The sequence below is a fragment of the Xenopus tropicalis genome, chromosome 6, assembly GCF_000004195.4.
Source record: "Xenopus tropicalis strain Nigerian chromosome 6, UCB_Xtro_10.0, whole genome shotgun sequence".
In the NCBI taxonomy this organism is placed as follows: Eukaryota; Metazoa; Chordata; class Amphibia; order Anura; family Pipidae; genus Xenopus; species Xenopus tropicalis.
The window spans coordinates 149,543,119-149,558,586 of NC_030682.2; the positions used below are offsets into that span (position 1 = coordinate 149,543,119).

At 51.9% G+C, this 15,468-nt stretch overlaps 1 protein-coding gene across 2 annotated transcripts in view; it reads left to right on the forward strand.

Moving 5' to 3' along the window:
- LOC101730595 (lymphocyte antigen 6E-like) overlaps positions 1-9,746 on the forward strand; it is a 59,797-nt gene extending 50,051 nt beyond the window's left edge. For both annotated transcript variants that reach the window (XM_031904505.1, XM_031904504.1), the window contains exon 3: positions 9,481-9,746. In XM_031904505.1, coding sequence (XP_031760365.1) covers positions 9,481-9,683 — 203 coding nt within the window. In that variant the 3' untranslated portion in view covers positions 9,684-9,746. The remainder of the gene's footprint in view (positions 1-9,480) is intronic.
- The last annotated feature ends 5,722 nt before the right edge of the window (positions 9,747-15,468 follow it).

Consider the following 15,468-nt stretch of genomic DNA (forward strand, 5'->3'; position numbering starts at 1 on the left):
GTTCCTAAACCTGACTTTCCCTTCTCTGCCTATCAGTTACAGCTTCTAATGCTAATGGCCTCCTGCTGGACAAATATGGCCGCCCACTTATAGGGGAACATGGAGGATCAGATAGGGAATATAAAAGCATTGGGCAAATACATTTATGGCAAAAATGAAGGTCATGCAAAGACAATGTTACGATAGATGTAAAAAAAGGTTTAATTTCTGGTGTCAGTATCTCTTTAATGGAGAAGGATCTGGGGGTTTTTGTAGATAACAAGTTGTCTAATTCCAGGCAGTGTCATTCTGTGGCTACTAAAGCAAATAAAGTGCTGTCTTGTATAAAAAAGGGCATTGACTCAAGGGATGAGAACATAATTTTGCCCCTTTATAGGTCCCTGGTAAGGCCTCACCTTGAGTATGGGGGGCAGTAACAGTGAGTATGGGGGCAGTAACAGTGAGTATGGGGGGCAGTGACTGAGTATGGGGGGCAGTAACAGTCAGTATGGGGGGCAGTAACAGTGAGTATGGGGGGCAGTAACAGTGAGTATGGGGGGCAGTGACTGAGTATGGGGGCAGTGACTGAGTATGGGGGGCAGTGACTGAGTATGGGGGGCAGTGACTGAGTATGGGGGGCAGTGACTGAGTATGAGGGGCAGTGACTGAGTATGGGGGGCAGTAACAGTGAGTATGGGGGGGCAGTAACAGTGAGTATGGGGGGGCAGTAACAGTGAGTATGGGGGGGCAGTAACAGTGAGTATGGGGGGGCAGTAACAGTGAGTATGGGGGGCAGTGACAGTGAGTATGGGGGGCAGTGACAGTGAGTATGGGGGGCAGTGACAGTGAGTATGGGGGGCAGTGACAGTGAGTATGGGGGCAGTAACAGTGAGTATGGGGGGCAGTAATAGTGAGTATGGGGGGCAGTAATAGTGAGTATGGGGGGCAGTGACAGAGTATGGGGGGCAGTGACAGTGAGTATGGGGGGCAGTGACAGTGAGTATGGGGGGCAGTTTTGGGCAGTGAGGGGGTTGGGGAATGCCCTGCCGGGGGATGTTGGGTAGGGGGTTCCTCACGGTGAGGGCAGTGAGGGGGTTGGGGAATGCCCTGCCGGGGGATGTTGGGTAGGGGGTTCCTCACGGTGAGGGCAGTGAGGGGGTTGGGGAATGCCCTGCCGGGGGATGTTGGGTAGGGGGTTCCTCACGGTGAGGGCAGTGAGGGGGTTGGGGAATGCCCTGCCGGGGGATGTTGGGTAGGGGGTTCCTCACGGTGAGGGCAGTGAGGGGGTTGGGGAATGCCCTGCCGGGGGATGTTGGGTAGGGGGTTCCTCACGGTGAGGGCAGTGAGGGGGTTGGGGAATGCCCTGCCGGGGGATGTTGGGTAGGGGGTTCCTCACGGTGAGGGCAGTGAGGGGGTTGGGGAATGCCCTGCCGGGGGATGTTGGGTAGGGGGTTCCTCACGGTGAGGGCAGTGAGGGGGTTGGGGAATGCCCTGCCGGGGGATGTTGGGTAGGGGGTTCCTTACGTTGAGGGCAGTGAGGGGGTTGGGGAATGCCCTGCCGGGGGATGTTGGGTAGGGGGTTCCTCACGGTGAGGGCAGTGAGGGGGTTGGGGAATGCCCTGCCGGGGGATGTTGGGTAGGGGGTTCCTCATGGTGAGGGCAGTGAGGGGGTTGGGGAATGCCCTGCCGGGGGATGTTGGGTAGGGGGTTCCTCATGGTGAGGGCAGTGAGGGGGTTGGGGAATGCCCTGCCGGGGGATGTTGGGTAGGGGGTTCCTTACGTTGAGGGCAGTGAGGGGGTTGGGGAATGCCCTGCTGGGGGATGTTGGGTAGGGGGTTCCTCACGGTGAGGGCAGTGAGGGGGTTGGGGAATGCCCTGCCGGGGGATGTTGGGTAGGGGGTTCCTCACGGTGAGGGCAGTGAGGGGGTTGGGGAATGCCCTGCCGGGGGATGTTGGGTAGGGGGTTCCTTACGTTGAGGGCAGTGAGGGGGTTGGGGAATGCCCTGCTGGGGGATGTTGGGTAGGGGGTTCCTCACGGTGAGGGCAGTGAGGGGGTTGGGGAATGCCCTGCCGGGGGATGTTGGGTAGGGGGTTCCTCACGGTGAGGGCAGTGAGGGGGTTGGGGAATGCCCTGCCGGGGGATGTTGGGTAGGGGGTTCCTCACGGTGAGGGCAGTGAGGGGGTTGGGGAATGCCCTGCCGGGGGATGTTGGGTAGGGGGTTCCTCACGGTGAGGGCAGTGAGGGGGTTGGGGAATGCCCCTAGAGATGGGGTAATGGCAGACTCTGTTAATGCCTATAAGAGGGGCCTGGATGAGTTCTTGAACAAGCAGAATATCCAAGGCTATTGTGATACTAATATCTACAGTTAGTATTAGTGGTTGTATATATGGTTTATGTATGTGTTGGTATAGATTGGTAAGTATAGGTTGTGTGTGCTGTGTTTACTTGGGAGGGTTGAACTTGATGGTTTTTTCAACCCTATGTAACTCAGTCACTCAGTACTAATAGGGCTGCAACAGCAGGGCAAGAGAGGTGTGGGAGGGAGACAGCAAGGAAAGGTGTAGACAGCATGGCAAGAGGGAGAAAGCAGGTCGGGGTGGAGAAAGCAGGTCGGGGTGGAGACAGCAGGGCAAGAGGGAGACAGCAGGGCAAAAAGGAGACAGCAGGGCAAGAGGGAGACAGTAGGGCAAGAGGCAGACAGCAGGGCAAGAGGCAGACAGCAGGGCAAGAGGCAGACAGCAGGGCAAGATGGAGACAGCAGGGCAAGATGGAAACAGCAGGGCAAGAGGGAGACAGTAGGGCAAGATGGAGACAGTAGGGCAAGAGGGAGACAGTAGGACAAGATGGGGACAGTAGGGCAAGAGGGAGACAGTAGGACAAGATGGGGACAGTAGGACAAGATGGAGACAGTAGGGCAAGAGGGAGAAAGCAGGTCAGGGTGGAGAAAGCAGGTCGGGGTGGAGACAGCACGGCAAGAGGGAGACAGCAAGGCAAAAAGGAGACAGCAGGGCAAGAGGGAGACAGTAGGGCAAGAGGCAGACAGCAGGGCAAGAGGCAGACAGCAGGGCAAGATGGAGACTGCAGGGCAAGATGGAAACAGCAGGGCAAGAGGGAGACAGTAGGGCAAGATGGAGACAGTAGGGCAAGAGGGAGACAGTAGGACAAGATGGGGACAGTAGGGCAAGAGGGAGACAGTAGGACAAGATGGGGACAGTAGGACAAGATGGAGACAGTAGGGCAAGAGGGAGACAGTAGGACAAGATGGAGACAGTAGGGCAAGAGGGAGACAGTAGGACAAGATGGGGACAGTAGGACAAGATGGAGACAGTAGGGCAAGAGGGAGACAGTAGGACAAGATGGGGACAGTAGGACAAGATGGAGACAGTAGGGCAAGAGGGAGACAGTAGGACAAGATGGAGACAGTAGGGCAAGATGGAGACAGTAGGGCAAGATGGAGACAGCAAGGCAAGATGGGGACAGTAGGACAAGATGGAGAAAGTAGGGCAAGAGGTGCAGTGAGGTGAAGAGATGGAGACAGTGTGATTTAGAGCTCTTTCTCTGATACATTTTTGAATGTATTTTTTTAATTTTGTAAATTTGAATCATCTCCTTTTAAAACACATTTAATACAAATAAGGGATCTGTTATCCAGAAGTAGTGGGACCTGGGCTTTTCCAGGGATAAGGGATATATTAAATGTCATCTGAAAATGTAAGTGAAAAGGCTGTTATAAAGCCCCACCCCTATAATTTACAGAGATCTGATGGTTGCTATTAAAAGAAAAATCCTTATAGAGTTTCTTAGTAATAATGAAGACTCTCATCCAGAGATGTTTTTGATGGGGTGCAAGGGGGGCAACTGAGTTGGGCCTCAGGGGCAGCTGTAATGTTCCATAAGAGCTGTAATCTTGTGAGATAATGTTTATTGTAAGGCAAGAAGCTGGTACAGTGCCAGTGAGTGCGGGAGTGCGTGTAGGGTAAGGCAAGAAGCTGGTACAGTGCCAGTGAGTGCGGGAGTGCGTGTAGGGTAAGGCAAGAAGCTGGTACAGTGCCAGTGAGTGCGGGAGTGTGTGTAGGGTAAGGCAAGAAGCTGGTACAGTGCCAGTGAGTGCGGGAGTGTGTGTATGGTAAGGCAAGAAGCTGGTACAGTGCCAGTGAGTGCAGGAGTGCATGTAGGGTAAGGCAAGAAGCTGGTACAGTGCCAGTGAGTGTGGGAGTGCGTGTAGGGTAAGGCAAGAAGCTGGTACAGTGCCAGTGAGTGTGGGAGTGTGTGTAGGGTAAGGCAAGAAGCTGGTACAGTGCCAGTGAGTGTGGGAGTGCGTGTAGGGTAAGGCAAGAAGCTGGTACAGTGCCAGTGAGTGTGGGAGTGTGTGTAGGGTAAGGCAAGAAGCTGGTACAGTGCCAGTGAGTGCGGGAGTGTGTGTATGGTAAGGCAAGAAGCTGGTACAGTGCCAGTGAGTGCAGGAGTGCATGTAGGGTAAGGCAAGAAGCTGGTACAGTGCCAGTGAGTGTGGGAGTGCGTGTAGGGTAAGGCAAGAAGCTGGTACAGTGCCAGTGAGTGCAGGAGTGCATGTAGGGTAAGGCAAGAAGCTGGTACAGTGCCAGTGAGTGTGGGAGTGCGTGTAGGGTAAGGCAAGAAGCTGGTACAGTGCCAGTGAGTGCAGGAGTGCATGTAGGGTAAGGCAAGAAGCTGGTACAGTGCCAGTGAGTGTGGGAGTGCGTGTAGGGTAAGGCAAGAAGCTGGTACAGTGCCAGTGAGTGCAGGAGTGCATGTAGGGTAAGGCAAGAAGCTGGTACAGTGCCAGTGAGTGCGGGAGTGCGTGTAGGGTAAGGCAAGAAGCTGGTACAGTGCCAGTGAGTGCAGGAGTGCATGTAGGGTAAGGCAAGAAGCTGGTACAGTGCCAGTGAGTGCGGGAGTGTGTGTATGGTAAGGCAAGAAGCTGGTACAGTGCCAGTGAGTGCAGGAGTGCATGTAGGGTAAGGCAAGAAGCTGGTACAGTGCCAGTGAGTGCAGGAGTGCATGTAGGGTAAGGCAAGAAGCTGGTACAGTGCCAGTGAGTGCAGGAGTGCATGTAGGGTAAGGCAAGAAGCTGGTACAGTGCCAGTGAGTGCGGGAGTGTGTGTATGGTAAGGCAAGAAGCTGGTACAGTGCCAGTGAGTGCAGGAGTGCATGTAGGGTAAGGCAAGAAGCTGGTACAGTGCCAGTGAGTGCGGGAGTGCGTGTAGGGTAAGGCAAGAAGCTGGTACAGTGCCAGTGAGTGCGGGAGTGCGTGTAGGGTAAGGCAAGAAGCTGGTACAGTGCCAGTGAGTGCGGGAGTGCGTGTAGGGTAAGGCAAGAAGCTGGTACAGTGCCAGTGAGTGCGGGAGTGCGTGTAGGGTAAGGCAAGAAGCTGGTACAGTGCCAGTGAGTGCAGGAGTGCATGTAGGGTAAGGCAAGAAGCTGGTACAGTGCCAGTGAGTGCGGGAGTGCGTGTAGGGTAAGGCAAGAAGCTGGTACAGTGCCAGTGAGTGCAGGAGTGCATGTAGGGTAAGGCAAGAAGCTGGTACAGTGCCAGTGAGTGCAGGAGTGCATGTAGGGTAAGGCAAGAAGCTGGTACAGTGCCAGTGAGTGCAGGAGTGCATGTAGGGTAAGGCAAGAAGCTGGTACAGTGCCAGTGAGTGCAGGAGTGCATGTAGGGTAAGGCAAGAAGCTGGTACAGTGCCAGTGAGTGCGGGAGTGTGTGTATGGTAAGGCAAGAAGCTGGTACAGTGCCAGTGAGTGCAGGAGTGCATGTAGGGTAAGGCAAGAAGCTGGTACAGTGCCAGTGAGTGCGGGAGTGCGTGTAGGGTAAGGCAAGAAGCTGGTACAGTGCCAGTGAGTGCGGGAGTGCGTGTAGGGTAAGGCAAGAAGCTGGTACAGTGCCAGTGAGTGCGGGAGTGCGTGTAGGGTAAGGCAAGAAGCTGGTACAGTGCCAGTGAGTGCGGGAGTGCGTGTAGGGTAAGGCAAGAAGCTGGTACAGTGCCAGTGAGTGCGGGAGTGCGTGTAGGGTAAGGCAAGAAGCTGGTACAGTGCCAGTGAGTGCGGGAGTGCGTGTAGGGTAAGGCAAGAAGCTGGTACAGTGCCAGTGAGTGCAGGAGTGCGTGTAGGGTAAGGCAAGAAGCTGGTACAGTGCCAGTGAGTGCGGGAGTGCGTGTAGGGTAAGGCAAGAAGCTGGTACAGTGCCAGTGAGTGCGGGAGTGCGTGTAGGGTAAGGCAAGAAGCTGGTACAGTGCCAGTGAGTGCGGGAGTGCGTGTAGGGTAAGGCAAGAAGCTGGTACAGTGCCAGTGAGTGCAGGAGTGCATGTAGGGTAAGGCAAGAAGCTGGTACAGTGCCAGTGAGTGCGGGAGTGCGTGTAGGGTAAGGCAAGAAGCTGGTACAGTGCCAGTGAGTGCGGGAGTGCGTGTAGGGTAAGGCAAGAAGCTGGTACAGTGCCAGTGAGTGCGGGAGTGCGTGTAGGGTAAGGCAAGAAGCTGGTACAGTGCCAGTGAGTGCAGGAGTGCGTGTAGGGTAAGGCAAGAAGCTGGTACAGTGCCAGTGAGTGCGGGAGTGCGTGTAGGGTAAGGCAAGAAGCTGGTACAGTGCCAGTGAGTGCGGGAGTGCGTGTAGGGTAAGGCAAGAAGCTGGTACAGTGCCAGTGAGTGCGGGAGTGCGTGTAGGGTAAGGCAAGAAGCTGGTACAGTGCCAGTGAGTGCAGGAGTGCATGTAGGGTAAGGCAAGAAGCTGGTACAGTGCCAGTGAGTGCAGGAGTGCGTGTAGGGTAAGGCAAGAAGCTGGTACAGTGCCAGTGAGTGCAGGAGTGCATGTAGGGTAAGGCAAGAAGCTGGTACAGTGCCAGTGAGTGCGGGAGTGCGTGTAGGGTAAGGCAAGAAGCTGGTACAGTGCCAGTGAGTGCGGGAGTGCGTGTAGGGTAAGGCAAGAAGCTGGTACAGTGCCAGTGAGTGCGGGAGTGCGTGTAGGGTAAGGCAAGAAGCTGGTACAGTGCCAGTGAGTGCAGGAGTGCATGTAGGGTAAGGCAAGAAGCTGGTACAGTGCCAGTGAGTGCAGGAGTGCGTGTAGGGTAAGGCAAGAAGCTGGTACAGTGCCAGTGAGTGTGGGAGTGCGTGTAGGGTAAGGCAAGAAGCTGGTACAGTGCCAGTGAGTGTGGGAGTGCGTGTAGGGTAAGGCAAGAAGCTGGTACAGTGCCAGTGAGTGCGGGAGTGCGTGTAGGGTAAGGCAAGAAGCTGGTACAGTGCCAGTGAGTGCAGGAGTGCATGTAGGGTAAGGCAAGAAGCTGGTACAGTGCCAGTGAGTGCAGGAGTGCATGTAGGGTAAGGCAAGAAGCTGGTACAGTGCCAGTGAGTGCAGGAGTGCATGTAGGGTAAGGCAAGAAGCTGGTACAGTGCCAGTGAGTGCGGGAGTGCGTGTAGGGTAAGGCAAGAAGCTGGTACAGTGCCAGTGAGTGCAGGAGTGCATGTAGGGTAAGGCAAGAAGCTGGTACAGTGCCAGTGAGTGCGGGAGTGCATGTAGGGTAAGGCAAGAAGCTGGTACAGTGCCAGTGAGTGCGGGAGTGCGTGTAGGGTAAGGCAAGAAGCTGGTACAGTGCCAGTGAGTGCGGGAGTGCGTGTAGGGTAAGGCAAGAAGCTGGTACAGTGCCAGTGAGTGCGGGAGTGCGTGTAGGGTAAGGCAAGAAGCTGGTACAGTGCCAGTGAGTGCGGGAGTGCGTGCAGGGTAAGGCAAGAAGCTGGTACAGTGCCAGTGAGTGCGGGAGTGCGTGTAGGGTAAGGCAAGAAGCTGGTACAGTGCCAGTGAGTGCGGGAGTGCGTGTAGGGTAAGGCAAGAAGCTGGTACAGTGCCAGTGAGTGCGGGAGTGCGTGTAGGGTAAGGCAAGAAGCTGGTACAGTGCCAGTGAGTGCGGGAGTGCGTGTAGGGTAAGGCAAGAAGCTGGTACAGTGCCAGTGAGTGCGGGAGTGTGTGTAGGGTAAGGCAAGAAGCTGGTACAGTGCCAGTGAGTGCGGGAGTGCGTGTAGGGTAAGGCAAGAAGCTGGTACAGTGCCAGTGAGTGCGGGAGTGCGTGTAGGGTAAGGCAAGAAGCTGGTACAGTGCCAGTGAGTGTGGGAGTGAGTGTAGGGTAAGGCAAGAAGCTGGTACAGTGCCAGTGAGTGCGGGAGTGCATGTAGGGTAAGACAAGAAGCTGGTACAGTGCCAGTGAGTGTGGGAGTGCATGTAGGGTAAGGCAAGAAGCTGGTACAGTGCCAGTGAGTGCGGGAGTGCGTGTAGGGTAAGGCAAGAAGCTGGTACAGTGCCAGTGAGTGCGGGAGTGTGTGTATGGTAAGGGAAGAAGCTGGTACAGTGCCAGTGAGTGCGGGAGTGCGTGTAGGGTAAGGCAAGAAGCTGGTACAGTGCCAGTGAGTGCGGGAGTGTGTGTATGGTAAGGGAAGAAGCTGGTACAGTGCCAGTGAGTGCGGGAGTGCGTGTAGGGTAAGGCAAGAAGCTGGTACAGTGCCAGTGAGTGCGGGAGTGTGTGTAGGGTAAGGCAAGAAGCTGGTACAGTGCCAGTGAGTGCGGGAGTGCGTGTAGGGTAAGGCAAGAAGCTGGTACAGTGCCAGTGAGTGCGGGAGTGCGTGTAGGGTAAGGCAAGAAGCTGGTACAGTGCCAGTGAGTGTGGGAGTGAGTGTAGGGTAAGGCAAGAAGCTGGTACAGTGCCAGTGAGTGCGGGAGTGCATGTAGGGTAAGACAAGAAGCTGGTACAGTGCCAGTGAGTGTGGGAGTGCATGTAGGGTAAGGCAAGAAGCTGGTACAGTGCCAGTGAGTGCGGGAGTGCGTGTAGGGTAAGGCAAGAAGCTGGTACAGTGCCAGTGAGTGCGGGAGTGTGTGTAGGGTAAGGCAAGAAGCTGGTACAGTGCCAGTGAGTGTGGGAGTGCATGTAGGGTAAGGCAAGAAGCTGGTACAGTGCCAGTGAGTGCGGGAGTGCGTGTAGGGTAAGGCAAGAAGCTGGTACAGTGCCAGTGAGTGCGGGAGTGTGTGTAGGGTAAGGCAAGAAGCTGGTACAGTGCCAGTGAGTGCGGGAGTGCGTGTAGGGTAAGGCAAGAAGCTGGTACAGTGCCAGTGAGTGCGGGAGTGTGTGTAGGGTAAGGCAAGAAGCTGGTACAGTGCCAGTGAGTGCGGGAGTGTGTGTAGGGTAAGGCAAGAAGCTGGTACAGTGCCAGTGAGTGCGGGAGTGTGTGTAGGGTAAGGCAAGAAGCTGGTACAGTGCCAGTGAGTGTGGGAGTGCGTGTAGGGTAAGGCAAGAAGCTGGTACAGTGCCAGTGAGTGCGGGAGTGCGTGTAGGGTAAGGCAAGAAGCTGGTACAGTGCCAGTGAGTGCAGGAGTGTGTGTAGGGTAAGGCAAGAAGCTGGTACAGTGCCAGTGAGTGCGGGAGTGCGTGTAGGGTAAGGCAAGGAGGAGTCAGGGGGGATTTTCTGATGAGGCAGAAACTAACCCTGATATCTTTTTCATTGTACAGCGGGTAAAAAAGCCATTGGAAAATACTGCACCCCCAGCTGCACCCCAGGAAGCAGCAGTTTTGCTGGGATCACTGGTACCGTTTCCTGCTGCAAAACCAACCTGTGCAACACCAGCGGTGCCCCTGGGGTAAAATACAGTTACCCTGCGCTGGGGCTGTCCCTCGGGTTCCTTTTAGTCCTGCTGAGAGGCTCCGCCCTGTGACCCCCCCAAGCTGCGGGCAGATATGAGCATTATTGCCCTGTGTATCCCGCTGATATTAATAAACAATATGGTGTAAAACGGTGTCAATTTTGTTTCCTGATCTACAGTCTGAGGGCAGCACAATATGTGGGAGTTTAGCATTGGGTGTACAAGAATGAATGAGAATAAAGGGGAAGGTAAAGTAAAAGAAAATATATGACAGGAGGGGGGAGCACAGAAGGCAGAACACTATAAATATGGAAAGTTCAGAATGAAGAAATGAAAGATCCAATTGCTTAACCAGGTGACAGCCTTTGTTCTTGTAGCTGCAATAATCACTCCAGCCTATCTCCCGGCCTTAGCTCGCTCTTTCAGGTCCAGTCTCTCCTCCTTTAATGAGTTGTCTGACCCTGATACCCTGGTTAGCGAGTACAACAGCATACTAGCCTCCACCATTGATTCATTTGCATCCCTTCAGCCTAAGCGCACTCGGGTTCAAACCCCGCCCCTGGCTGAATGTGCACCCCAATTTCCTACGCTCCTGTGCGGGTGCTGCGGAACGTATGTGGGGAAATCCCATACGCAAGCAGACTTTATCAATTATAAATTCCTATTGGCCTGCCTCAACTCTGCCCCGTCAAATGCTAAACAGGAATACTATAATACCCTTATAAACAACAATAAATCCAACCCACGACGCCTGTTTTCTATTTTCAATCCCCTTCTGTGTCCCTCACAGACCCCATTACCTCACCCTATGCCTCTCCCCAGGACTTTGCTGAGTTCTTCATGAACAAAGTGGAGTCCCCCCGCAATCAGATTCCCCCCTCTACTAATACGAACCAGCTCCTCCTCCCTCAGCCCCCTCTGCCCCCTCAGCCCCCCTCTGCCCCCCTCTCCCCCTCAGCCCCCTCTGCATGTCTGAGCTCTCTTGGTCCCGTAACTGTCTCCAAAGTCTCCCACCTTCTTTTGTCTGTTCCGCTCACCACTTGCTCTCTAGACCCCATGCCTTCTTCTCTGCTCAAACACTGCATTCCTGAACTCACTCCGGCTCTTACTCACATCTTTAACTCTTCTCTGACCTCTGGAAGTTTCCCCTCTTCCTTCAAACAGGCCTGTGTCAAGCCCATCCTAAAAAAGGCCACTCTGGACCCGTCCTGTCTCTCTAACTACCATCCTGTCTCTCTAATTACCGCCCTGTCTCGCTTCTACCGCTTGCCTCCAAAATCTTAGAGCGCATTGTCTTCTCCCGCATCACTAACTTTCTTAATGCCCATAATTTAATGGGCCCGCTGCAATCTGGCTTTCGGCCTGCGCACTCTACTGAGACAGCCCTGTGCAGAGTTATGAATGATCTTCAGGTGCCAAAGCCAAAGGTCACTTTTCCATACTAATCCTCCTAGATCTATCGGCTGAGTTTGATACGGTTGACCACTCCCTCCTGATGCAAATTCTGCATTCGATTGGTCTCCGCAGTCAGGCTGCATCCTGGGTCTCTTCTTACCTCTCTAACCGTTCATTCACTGTCTCCTATGCTAACAGAACCTCATCTCCAGTTCCTCTTAATGTGGGGGTACCCCAAGGCTCTGTACTTAATGTGGGGGTACCCCAAGGCTCTGTACTTAATGTGGGGGTACCCCAAGGCTCTGTACTTAATGTGGGGGTACCCCAAGGCTCTGTACTTAATGTGGGGGTACCCCAAGGCTCTGTACTTAATGTGGGGGTACCCCAAGGCTCTGTACTTGGGCCGTTGTTGTTCTCCCTCTACACGCTGTCCTTGGGAGATCTTATCCGTTCATTTGGCTTCAAATCCCATCTGTATGCTGACGATACCCAAATTTATCTGTCGACCCCTTTATTAATAGCTGAAACTGAGACTCAAATCTCTAACTGCCCCCTGGCTATCTCTAACTGCCCCTGGCTATCTCTAACTGGATGAACCAACGCCACCTCAAACTCAACCTAACAAAAACTGAACTAATGATCTTTCCGCCTAAGCCTGGTCCTACCCCCCCTTTTCTATCTCTATTGATGGCACCCTCATCAACCCAGTCAATTCGGCACATTGTTTGGGGGGATCTTTGACTCCAGTCTCTCCTTCTCTGACCATACTAACACCACTGTCAAAACCTGTCACTTTTTCTTACACAATATTGCCAAAATTCGTCCCTTTCTCTCTACTGCAACAGCTAAGCTGCTCATGCATGCTCTCATCCTATCCCGACTGGACTACTGCAACCTGCTATTAACTGGCCTCCCTAACTCCCATCTTTCCCCCCTACAGTCTGTATTAAACACCGCTGACAGAATTCTCCTCCTCTCACCCAGGAGAGTTCAGGCCCTTCCCCTGCTAAAGGCCTTATCATGGCTCCCTATTAAACAAAGAATTTCTTACAAACTCCTTCTCCTAACCTTCCCTCCATCCCTCTGCCCCTCACTACATCTCTTCCCTTGTGTCTCCGTAGGTTCCCGGCCGACTCCTTCGTTCCTCGCAGAGCAATCGTTTGGTTGCGCCCCCCACTACTACTGCGGTTTCCCGCCTTAAACCCTTCTGCCTGGCTGCCCCTCACATTGGGAATGCCCCCCTGATTTCCTCCGGAGAGAATCCTCCCCCAGTCTTTTTAAAACTAAGGTTAAAGACTCCCTTTTGGAGCACTCACCCAGCACCTGATCTGGGAACTGGCACTTATATTGTAGTGTCACCCACTGTGACCTACAGCACTTATATTTGCCTATTTGTGTCTGTTAGTTACCCCTCCCATATAGATTGTAAGCTCTGCGGGGCAGGGACCTCCTTCCTCTTGTGTCCTCGACTCTTAACTTATTGCTGCTGTATTTATCTGTATTTATTATTATACTTTATATTTATCTATTATCTTAATAACCCCCTGTTTGTATTAATGTATTCTACTGTACAGCGCTGCGTACATAAGTAGCACTTTATAAATAAAGATATACATACATACTTCTGTCATAACTCTCACACTGCCAAAATGGCCAACTCCTTTCTTGTTTCTGTTTCCTTCCTTTTCCTTAGGATTCACTGCCACCTAGTGGCCAAACTGATTATGTTTCAATAATGGAGGGAGCAGGAGAGAAAGACATAAGGAATCATGGGGGGAGCAGGAGAGAAAGACATAAGGAATAATGGGGGGAGCAGGAGGGAAAGACATAAGGAATCATGGGGGGAGCAGGAGAGAAAGACATAAGGAATAGTGGGGGGAGCAGGAGAGAAAGACATAAGGAATAGTGGGGGGAGCAGGAGAGAAAGACATAAGGAATAATGGGGGAACAGGAGAGAAAGACATAAGGAATAATGGGGGAACAGGAGAGAAAGACATAAGGAGTAGTGGGGGAGCAGGAGGGAAAGACATAAGGAATTATTCTGACTCCAATTGCTTTTATAGTGGTGATAGAGTTTCCCCTGAGACCTCTATATCTGACCCCGGAATGGAGCTCGGTGCAGCCACAGGGGGCAGTCTTTGCCAGACAGCTTTAATACTGTGGGTAACAACAGCAGCAGCAAGTAATATAGTGATGGGAGACAATCACTAACAATATTCCCTCAGAGGGACCACAGTGTAGTTGCAGAAGGCAATAGTAGAATCATGTAGGGGCCCATAGGGTTAACATGCCCCTATGGCTTTAAACCCTGCAGCTTCCTTAGCCTGTGCTGTTACTGGGCAAAGACCCAGGTATCAGTTTATAGTTTTGCATATGTGCCTTATTGGTTAACAGGGAGACCACTCCCTTGGCTCTCTGATATAGTGCTTAGCAGGGGGGTGGGGCTTCCTCTTTGGCTGCCTCTGCTGACCCAGGGGGGAGTTCCACTGAGCCTGGGATCAACAGGGCCCAGTAAAGTGAGTACCCTAGAGGCTGCATCTACTCTAGTGAAGTCGGGGACAGGGACCCCGTGAATGAGGAGTAGCAAGTATCAGGATAATTTATAAGAGCACTTTCTAGGAAAGTGAGATAGTGAGATTAGTTAGAAAGAGCAGTTTCGCAAGGCTAAACAAGCCGATTTCTACCATATCATGTAGTCCTGGCCCCAAATCCAAAAATACTGGAAAGGGATTATGAAATGTCTAAATGACAACCAAGTCATACCCCACATCATTGCAATAGAATTCTGCCTCTTTGGAGTTATGGACGAAATAATACCGCCAATAATACCGCGCATATTATACAGGACACTGCTATTCTATGCTAAAAAAAATATAATCCTGCAATGGTTAAAACCGGTCACCCCCACTGTCTCTCAATGGCTGAACCTAGTCAACAAAATGTTACCAATGATCAAACTTACCTACGAAGCTAGGGGTGCCCCAGATAAGTTTGAAGAGATTTGGGGCTCATGGGTAGATATATATCCTTTGTCCTAAGGTCACCTGATAATGACAAGTAATAAGGGTCTGAGGCTCAACTCCACATGATACTGGCTCTCAAACAAAACTAACAACTAAATCCAGGCACAAATGTTGCTTCAATGAACTGATTTCTGTAATATGCCTTCTTTTGATATTTATACCGCACCAGTATATCCTGTATACTGATGACTGGATGACCATCATCTGCACAACAACTGTTTGTTATTATGTGTTAAACCAAATAAATACTTAAAAAAGAAAGAGCAGTTTCAGCTCCAACCAGGAGAGATTAGCTGGAAGTATCTTCCCTACAGGCACTGTTGCCTTAGTGCAGGACCACAGTTACGAGGCAGGTATCAGGTCAGTTCCTATCCCTGATCCATAATTGGCTGTGAGGGATCCTTAGCAGCTAAGGGACACCCTGAGGATACAGATACTTGGCAAGGCTACTCTCCTCAGGGAGGACGTGCTGGTTGGTGAACAGCATATTTTTCTACCTGCTGTGCAATTGACTGATATCTCCTCTGCGTGAGTATTGCTGTAACCCTGTGAATCATTGTCTTGGACAATAAACAAGGTACGCTCTGGTTTTCCACAAATAACCTTCTGGCACCCATTTGTTTTTCTACACTGAACACAGTTATAATGGGTTGTAGTTGAAGTGGTCACTTCCACTTAGAGAAGGCCCATCCTGAAGGATTCAGTCGCATATCCAGAATCAGGCCAAAAGTCAGGGCTGGCAGCAAACAGTCGAGGACTGGCCAAGGGAACCTGGGAATCCAAGAACAGGACTAGTAAGGGCACAGGAGAACTGAAACAGGACATTGAATCAGGAGCTTGGAACCAGAAGGGGGGGTCACTAGATCAATAATTCAGGAACAAGGACCCCCAGTGGCACAACAGGTAATTCTGCACAGAGTGCAAAACCCAGTTCAAAAGTCCTGACAGACAGACACTAAAGAATGTGATGACATTCTCATTCACATACTCACCCTTTTTTGACATTAGGATTAAATTTGCGCTACGATAGGAGTAGGCCATAGAAGACCCATATAATAACATTCTATACTTACAGTTTGGGAGGTGAAACCTTGGCTAAGCCTGCTGCAGAGACAGATTATATATTCAATATAATATAAAGCTAATGCAGAAACACAGAAAGTACTGGATAACCCCAGATATTCCTATGGCAGGATTATATAATATGAACCCTGAACAAAAAGGCATTGAACAATAGTAATGCATTACTACTTATTCACTGTACTATAATGTATAATTATGTATAGAGTATACAATGAACAAACACCTCAATGGTAGCCCCTAATAGTACCATAGTGATGGGTTGCAGACATTACAGGCAAATAACATCCCAAATCGATATACTGCAGCATATTATATTATATTATTGTGCCAGTAGTATGTTTGCTACAGAAACCCTA